We start from the raw sequence: 9,503 nt of genomic DNA on the forward strand, positions 1-9,503 counted from the left end.
GGGGGGGCGCTAAAGTACTGTTTGCTTACCGTTGAAAATTACCTAGGGCCGCCTCTGCCCCTCCAATATTTTCTATTGGTCATGAGAGTTGTGTATGCCAAGTTTGGTTCCATTTCATCATTGATGGAGTTCAGAATGCTCTTTGATTGTGGGTGGACTATCAATCCCAGCAACTACAACTCCCAAAATCAATTCGTCTGAACCCCACCAGTATTCAAATTTGGTCGTATTGGGTATTTGTGCCAAATTTTGTCCAGTGAATGAAAATACATCCTGCATATCAGATATTTACATTACAGTTCATAACAGTAGCAAAATCACAGTTGTGAAGTAGCAACAAAAATAATGTTATGGTTGGGGGTCACCACAACATGAGGAACTCTATCAAGGGGTCACAGCATTCAGAAGGTTGAGAAACACTGCTCTGAGACTATTGTACAGGAAAATCTTTGAGGGCCTCTCTTTCGAGGCGCCCTGGCACGTCCTATTCAAGACAATCCTTACCGGCCCAGCACGCAACAGAACAGTCATAGATTGCCCATGTTTCACCAAACATTTCTAGAGGCAGTAGGTTCTTGTGGGTTTTTTCGGGCTACAGGGCCATGTTCTAGAGGCATTTCTCCTGACGTTTCGCCTGCATCTGTGGCAAGCATCCTCAGAGGGAGAGAGGTCTGTTAGGACAATGGGTTTATATATCTGTGGAATGGCTGGGGTGGGGCAAAGAGCTCTTCTCTGCTGGAGCTAGGTGTGAATGTTTCAACTGACCACCTTCATTAGCATTTGAAGGCCTGGCTGAGCCTGGGAAATCTCTTGCTGAGAGGTGTTAAGATGTGCCTGGTTGTTTCTTCTACAACAGCAAAACAGCAGAGAGGAAACAATCAGGCACATTTTTTGTTGAGATTTTCTCTCTGCTGTTTTGCTGTTGTAGAGGAAACAACCAGGCACATCTTAACACCTCTCAGCAAGAGATTTCCCAGAGGCACTCCAAGGGGCCAGAGACTGGTCAAAGGACATTTAACCAACTACCAAGTTGCCGCAAGAAGGTCCCCCATTGTGCATGTGGCAGGGCTCAGGGTGCATTGCAGCAGGTGGTCAGTGGTTTGCTCTTCTCCACACTCGCATGTCATAGACTCCACTTTGTGGCCCCATTCCTTGAGGTTGGCTCTGCATCTCGTGGTGCCAGAGTGCAGTCCGTTCAGCCCCTTCCAAGTCGCCCCGTCTTCTGTGTGCCCAGGGGGGAGTCTCTCATCTGGTATCACCCACGTATTGAGGTGCTGGGTTTGGGCCTGCCACTTTTGGACTCTCGCTTGCTGAGGTGTTCCAGCGAGTGTCTCTGTAGATCTTAGAAAACTATCTGTGGGTTTTTCTTAATCTGTGTGTTTGTTTTGCTCTGTTAGAAATGTAATGCAATGGTATGGTTGCTGATGACACGATAAATAAATAAATACATAAATAGCCCAAAATGTTACAGGGTGCCATGTTTCACTGACTCGACATTCTAGGCCTATGGCACCAAGGGTTATGGAAGTCTACCGCTGATCACAAGCTCCACGGTCCCAAGCCTACTTTCAAAGAGGCTCTCTAGCAGGGCGGTGTAGTTGGCAGTGTCGTTGACGGTTAAGTCTGTGATCTCAAGGGTGCAGTTGGCATTCAGGGTCTCTCGCCCGGTGTAGCTTGTCCTATTCCTAGACACCGGGCGCGGATAGAAGTAAAAGACAACGATGGTGCTATCCCCGTCCGTTCCCCCTCGGAACCAGCGACAAGTCACTATGTCTCGAGGACTAGTGAGTGGGATGAGGCGGACGCGTCCTCCTTCCATTGGCTTCAGTGGCTCCACCGTGATGTTTGTCGGCTTCCAGGTGGCTTCGGTCGAGAAGAAGCAAACACTCAGGATGAAGGCTGTCGAGAGAAGAAGGGAAGGGGCGTCACTCCCCGCAAAGCATCCCTTGGAGGCAAAGACACCTGTTACATCCACACCTGGCTCATATCTCAAAGCAGCCCCTGGACCTCCAATGCAGCGGTTCTCAAAATGTGCTCCATGGAGCCCTTGCTCCTAGTACTACTACTACTACTATTACTGCAAAGGCTGAGTGGCGGTTCTCAAAGTGTGTTCCATGGAGCCCTTGCTCCTACTACACTACTACTACTATTATTATTACAAAGGTTGGGTGGCGATTCTCAAAGTATGCTCCATGGAGGCCTTGCTCCTACTACACTACTACTACTACTATTACTGCAAAGGCTGGGTGGCGGTTCTCAAAGTGTGTTCCATGGAGCCCTTGCTCCTAGTACTACTACTACTATTATTGCAAAGGCTGGTGGTTCTCAAAGTGTACTCCATAGAACCCTCCTACTACTATTATTATTTTCAAAGTATGCTCCATTGAGCCCTTGCTCCTCCTACTACTACTATTACTACTATTTTTATTACAAAGGTGGGTGGTGGTTCTCAAAGTGTGTTCCATGGAGCCCTTGCTCCTAGTACTACTACTACTATTATTGCAAAGGCTGGTGGTTCTCAAAGTGTACTCCATAGAGCCCTCCTACTACTATTATTATTTTCAAAGTATGCTCCATTGAGCCCTTGCTCCTCCTACTACTACTATTACTACTACTTTTATTACAAAGGTGGGTGGTGGTTCTCAAAGTATGCTCCATGGAGCCCTTGTTCCTACTACTACTACTACTACTACTATCACAAAGGCTGGGTGGCGGTTCTCAAAGTGTGCTCCATGGAGCCCTTGCTCCTCCTCCTACTGCTACTACTATTACAAAGGCTGGGTGGCGGTTCTCAAAGTGTGCTCCATGGAGCCCTTTCTCCTACTATTATTACTACTACTATTATTATTACAAAAGCGGGGTGGCGGTTCTCAAAGTGTGCTCTATTGAGCCCTGGCTCCTACTACTACTACATTATTACAAAGGCTGGGTATCGGTTCTCAAAGTGTACTCCATGGAGTCCTTGTTCCTACTACTACTACTACTACTACTATCACAAAGGCTGGGTGGCGGTTCTCAAAGTGTGCTCCATGGAACCCTTGCTCCTCCTCCTACTACTACTACTATTACTGCAAAGGCTGGGTGGCGGTTCTCAAAGTGTGTTCCATGGAGCCCTTGCTCCTAGTACTACTACTACTATTATTACTACTACTTTTATTACAAAGGTGGGTGGCGGTTCTCAAAGTGTGCTCCATGGAGCCCTTGTTTCTACTATTATCACTACTACTATTCTTACAAAACTGGGTGGTGGTTCTCAAAGTGTGCTCCATGGAGCCCTTGCTCCTCCTCCTACTACTACTACTACTACTACTATTACAAAGGCTGGGTGGTGGTTCTCAAAGTGTGCTCCATGGAGCCGTTGCTCTTACTATTATCACTACTACTATTACTACAAAAGCTGGGTGGCGGTTCTCAAAGTGTGCTCCATGGAGCCCTTGCTCTTACTATTATCACTACCACTGTTATTACAAAGGCTGGGTGGTGGTTCTCAAAGTGTGCTCCATGGAGCCCTTGCTCCTCCTCCTACTACTACTACTACTACTATCACAAAGGCTGGGTGGCGGTTCTCAAAATGTGCTCCATGGAGCCCTTGCTCCTCCTCCTCCTACTACTACTACTATTACAAAGGCTGGATGGCGGTTCTCAAAGTGTGCTCCATGGATGCCTTGCTTCTGCTGCTACTACTACTACTACTCCCAATGGGTGGCCATCCAGCCATAGATATGACTGAGAAATGCTAGATAGATAGATAGATAGATTATAGATAAATAGATAGATAGATGATAGATAGATAGACAGACAGACAGACAGACAGATAGATAGATGATAGAATTGTAGCTTGGGAAGGGATCTCTAAAGACCATCCAGTCCAACCCCTTCTTCCATAGAGGAAGACACCATCCAAGCCCTCCTAAAAGACAGCCATCCAGCCATAGAGATGATTGATTGAGAGATAGATAGACAGAATCCAAGATCGGGAAGGGATCTCTAAAGACCATCCAGTCCAACCTCTTCTGCCATAAAGACACTACCCAAGTCCTCCCAAAAAATGGCCATCCATGACTGAGGAACAGATAGATGTAGTCCAACCCTTCAGCCATAGAGGAAGACACCATCCAAGCCTTCCCGACAGATAGCCATCCAGTCATAGATCTCTAAAGGGATCTCTAAAGAACATCCAGTCCAAAGCCTGCGGCCATAAAGGAAGATATACAACATCCCATCTCTCCCAACGCGACCGTATGACTGAGAGACAAGCAGATAGATAGATAGATAGATAGATAGATAGATAGATAGATAGATAGATAGAGAATAGTAGATTTGGCTCTGTAAAGACCTAATGTTGAGGTGGGACCCCTTTCCCTGCCTTTGAGTCCTGCCTCTCTGCCTGGACCTTCTCTCCCTTCCCTGTGAGAGCTCCTTCCTTCCTTCCTTCTTTTTGTCTTTCTTTCTTTCCTTCCTTCCTTCCCTTCTTTCCTTCCCTCCTTCTTTCCTTCCTTTTTTCCTCCCTCCCTTCCCTCATTCCTTCCTTCCTCCCTTCCCTTCTTCTTTCTTTCTTTCCCTCGTTTCCTTCCTTCCTTCCTTCTTTCCTTCCTTCCTCTCCATTCCTTCCTTCTCTCCTTCCTTCCTTTTTTCCTCCCTCCCTCCCTCCCTTCCTTCTTCCCTTTCTCTCTCCCTTTCTTTCTTTCTTTCTTTCTTTCTTTCTCTTTCTTTCTTTCCTCCTTTCCTCTTTCTTTCCTTCCTTCTTGCTTTCCTTCCTCCCTCCCTTTCTTCTTTCTTTCTTTCTTTCCTTCCCTCCTTTCCTCTTTCCTTCCTTTTTTCCTCCCTCCCTTCCCTCATTCCTTCCTTCCTTCTTTCCTTTCTTCCTTTCTTTCTTTCTTTCCCTCATTTCCTCTTTCCTTCTTTCCTTCCTTCTTTCCTTCCTTCCTCCCCATTCCTTCCTCCTCTCCTTCCTTCCTTTTTTCCTCCCTCCCTCCCTCCCTTCCTTCTTCCCTTTCTCTCTCCCTTTCTTTCTTTCTCTTTCCCTTTCTTTCTTTCTTTCTTCCCTTTCTTAATTTCTTTCTTTCCTCCTTTCCTCTTTCTTTCCTTCCTTCTTGCTTTCCTTCCTTCCTCCCCCTTCCTTTCTTCCTCCCTCCCTTTCTTGTTTCTTTCTTTCTTTCCTTCCCCCCTTTCCTCTTTCCTTCCCTCCTTCTATCCTTCCTTTTTTCCTCCCTCCCTCCCTTCATTCCTTCCTTCTTTCCCTCCCCCTTTCTTTCTTTCTTTCTTTCTTTCTTCCTTTCTTTCCCTCAGTTCCTCTTTCCTTCCTTCCTTCCTTCCTTCCTTCCTTCTTTCCTTCCTTCCTTCCTTCCTTCCTTCCTCCCCATTCCTTCCTCCTCTCCTTCCTTCCTTTTTTCCTCCCTCCCTCCCTTTCTTCCTTCTTTCTTCCATTTCTCTCTCCCCCTTTCTTTCTTCTTTTTTCTTTCTTTCCTTTTTTTGTTTCTTCTCTCCTTTCCTCTTTCTTTCCTTCCTTCCTTCCTTCCTTCCTTCCTTCCTTCCTTCCTTCCCCCTTCCTTCCTTCCTTATTTCCGTTCTTCCTCCCTCCCTCCCTTTCTTCCTTCTTTCCTTCCTTCGTTCCTTCCTCCCTTTCTCTCTCCACCTTTCCTTCCTTCCTTCCTTCCTTCCTTCCTTCCTTCCTTCCTTCCTTCCTTCCTCCCTCCCTCCCTCCCTCCCTCCCTCCCCCTTTCTTTCTTTCTTTCTTTCTTTCTTTCTTCCTTCCTTCCTTCCTCCCTCCCCCTTCCTTCCTTCCTTCCCTCCTCCCTCCCTCTCTTCCTTCTCTCTTTCCTGACCCCTTCCCTCCCTCCCTCCCTCCCTCCCTCCCCCGTCCTTCCTTCCTTCCTTCCTTCCTTCCTTCCTTCCTTCCTTCCTTCCTTCCTTCCTTCCTTCCTTCCTTCCTTCCTTCCTTCCTTCCTCCCTCCCTCCCTCCCTCCCTCCCTCCCTTCTCTCTTTCCTGACTCCTTCTCTCCCTCCCTCCCTTCTTCACCTGCCAGGAGCGTGGATGGCGACGGCCCCTTGTTCCCGAGGAGGGCCCCCATCCTGCTCGAACTGGGCTGCCCGGGGGTCTCCTGGCTGGGCTTTGGGGGTCTCTCCCTGCCCCTCCCCTCCCCCCTCCCCTCCCCTCCCTTTGCTTCCTGGGGAAAGAGGCGCGGGTCCCGTTGCGGCTGTCACAGGGCGGCCATTGTGAGCTCAGCGGGTGCCAAGGGAGGGAGGGAGGGAGGGAGACCCCAGCCCCCCCTCCTCACCACTCTTGACCTCTCCGGACACACCCCCCCTTTAATTAATGACTTCCATTGGTGTTTTTTATGGGTCCCAGCTTTGCGACAACGTCTCTCCTTCCCTCTGTTTCCATGTTGGTGTGTTAAATCTTTGTTTTCTTTCCAAATTCAGAGGCTTTGAGCCCACCCCACCCCCCCCAGTACACTCTCATGTAAAATCTGATTTGAATCGGATTATATGGTAGCCTAGGCATCTGTCCAAGGACCAAGGAGCAACAGTCAGAACTGACCAGGGAACAGGAGACGGGTTCCAGATTGGGAAAGGCAGGGAGTGTCAGAAAAACCTCTACTTCTGCTTCATTGACTCTTCTAAAGCCCTTGACTGTGTGGATCATCATAAATGGTGGCAAGTCCTTGGTCTGATGGGCATCCCAAGCCCCCTTCCCTCTCTCCTGAGGAATCTGTCCAAGGACCAAGGAGCCACAGTCAGAACTGACCAGGGAACAGGAGACGGGTTCCAGATTGGGAAAGGCCGGGAGTTTCAAAAAACCCTCTATTTCTGCTTCATTGACTCTTCTAAATTAGCCTTGGACTGTGTGGATCATCATAAATGGTGGCAAGTCCTTGGTGGGATGGGCATCCCAAGCCCCCTTCCCTCTCTCTCTCCTGAGGAATCTGTCCAAGGACAAAGGAGCCACGGTCAGAACTGACCACGGAACAGGAGACGGGTTCCAGATTGGGAAAGGCGTCCGGCAAGGCTGCATCCTCTCACCCAACCTTTTTAACGTGTATGCAGAACACATCATGCGAGGATGTGCGGGGCTTGAGGAATGCAAAGCTGGGGTGGAAATGGCTGGAAGAAACATTCACAACCTCAGATATGCAGATGACACCACTCTGATGGCCGAAAGCGAGGAGGAGCCGAGGAGCCTTCTAATCAAGGTGAAGGAAGAAAGCGCAAAAGCCGGGTTGCAGCTAAACGTCAAAAAAACCAAGATGATGGCAACAAGAATGATTGACAACTCATAGAATCATAGAATCCAAGAGTTGGAAGAGACCTCCTGGGCCATCCAGTCCAACCCCATTCTGCCAAGAAGCAGGAATATTGCATTCAAATCACCCCTGACAGATGGCCATCCCGCCTCTGCTTAAAAGCTTCCAAAGAAGGAGCCTCCACCACACTCTGGGGCAGAGAGTTCCACTGCTGAACGGTTCTTACAGTCAGGAAGTTCTTCCTCCTGTTCAGATGGAATCTCCTCTCTTGTAGTTTGAAGCCATTGTTCCATTGCGTCCTAGTCTCCAGGGAAGCAGAAAGGAAGCTTGCTCCCTCCTCCCTGTGGCTTCCTCTCACATATTCATACATGGCTATCATATCTCCTCTCAGCCTTCTCTTCTTCAGGCTAAACATGCCCAGTTCCCTAAGCCGCTCCTCATAGGGCTTGTTCTCCAGACCCTTGATCATTTTAGTCGCCCTCCTCTGGACACATTCCAGCTTGTCAATCTCTCTCTTCAATTGTGGTGCCCAGAATTGGACACAATATTCCAGATGTGGTCTAACCAAACCAGAATAGACGGGTAGCATGACTTCCCTAGATCTAGACACTAGGCTCCTCTTGATGCAGGACCAAATCCCATTGGCCTTTTTTGCCGCCACATCACATTCCTGGCTCATGTTTAACTTGTTGTCCACGAGGACTCCAAGATCCTTTTCAACTGCAAAATAGAGGGAGAAAATGTGGAGGCCAAGACAGCCTTCCCTGAGGTCCATCTCTCACATCCGTAGGTGACTCCAGGGAAGACCATGGCTTGGACTAGGCAATGGATCTTGGTTGCCAGTCTGATGTCTCTACTCTTGACTATTTTATCGAGACTGGACATTGCTCTCCTCCCAAGAAGGAAGCGTCTTCTGATTTCCTGGCCACAGTCTGCATCTGCTTACCTAACTATAATATCTCAATCCTTAATTCTATTCTTAATTGTTCTCAATTCTCAATTAAGCGTACCCAACTATAACTCAATTGTTTTTGCAGTGGTTTGTCGGAGCGACCTATTCAGCCTCCAGCACATCAGATATCTATCTTCTTCAGAACTGAATAGGGCAGGGAGGGCTCCAAAATGGAAGTCTGGCCTGGGAAAAGAGGCGGGCCCAAAAGTTACTCTCTGGGCCAATCATTGCAGAGAGCCTGCAAACTGGACTTCCTGCCTCTGGCGGCTAACTCTGTAGGCTTTGCAAAACTGCCACAGCTCTGAAACAAAACAGGTTTCTTGGGAGACGGAACATATAGTTCACCTACAATCAAAGAGCATTCTGAACTCCACCAATAATGGAATTGAACTCCCCCTGAAGACGCAGGTTCGCAGCTTGGGAGTGATCCTGGACTCATCGCTGAGCCTGGGGTACATATACATTGAAATCATAAGCAGCATGCATTAATAAAAGTCCCACCGCGATCCCTCCCTCCGAGAAGATTTAATAAAAGATCCAAGCTTTATTCAAAAGAGTCTGAGCATTCCATGTTCTGAGGAAGTTCATGAGAGAAACTGTTTTCCAAGTCTGAGAAATGGGTAAAAGGAGAGCCTTTGGTGGCGAGGAAGCCCGTAGATGGATCATTGGTAGGGCTGCTGGGTGTCCCTGGCTTTGGTCCTGGGGAAACTACAATCCTCACCAAAGGGCAGAAGTCCGAAGATCCAGCCATTTCCCAAAAAGCCTCGTGGGGTCCTTGTTGTCGTCAGTGCCTTGGCAATGTGACCAAGACTTAACCTTTGTTGTGTAGTCTGGTGCCCTTGCCCTTTGCAGAACTATAAGTCACTATCCCTTATTTTGGGGGGGGGGGGGGTGCTCGACATCACTCAAACTTTTTAAACCGGGGGCCAGTTCACTGTCCCTCAGACCGTTGGAGGGCCAGACTATAGTTTTTTTTTAAAAAAAATCAATAAAAAATATTCCTATGCGCATTGCACATATCTTATTTTGCGGTGTGGAAGGGCTCTTAGAGGGAGGGGGTTCTTTCTCGCCCTCTTTAGGCAGTAATTCCAGGAGCAGAGAATGGGGAATCTTCCTATTTCTAGTCTGAACAAAATTTGGCTACCAGTATTAAAAAAAACTCTAAAAATATAACTGTAGATAAAGAACAACACTCAAACACAGGGGAACTCCAGACAAGAAACAATCAGGGCCAGCTAATCACCTCTCAACAAAGGACTCTCCCTAAAAACTATCAGGCTATGAAATGGCAATCAAGGTGGCCAATT

The 9,503-nt window shown here is 48.0% G+C and overlaps 1 protein-coding gene across 1 annotated transcript; it reads right to left on the reverse strand.

The window, feature by feature from the left end:
• Positions 1–1,519: 1,519 nt before the first annotated feature.
• LOC137095682 (carcinoembryonic antigen-related cell adhesion molecule 6-like) lies at positions 1,520–6,080 on the reverse strand. Its single transcript, XM_067462458.1, has 2 exons — positions 6,020–6,080; positions 1,520–1,899 (listed from the first exon to the last, which is right to left on the reverse strand). Exons 1-2 carry the CDS (start codon positions 6,069–6,071, stop codon positions 1,520–1,522), a joined length of 432 nt encoding a protein of 143 aa, XP_067318559.1. The 5' UTR covers positions 6,072–6,080.
• Between the last annotated feature and the right edge of the window lie 3,423 nt (positions 6,081–9,503).

The sequence above is a fragment of the Anolis sagrei genome, chromosome Y (assembly GCF_037176765.1).
Source record: "Anolis sagrei isolate rAnoSag1 chromosome Y, rAnoSag1.mat, whole genome shotgun sequence".
Classification (NCBI taxonomy): Eukaryota; Metazoa; Chordata; class Lepidosauria; order Squamata; family Dactyloidae; genus Anolis; species Anolis sagrei.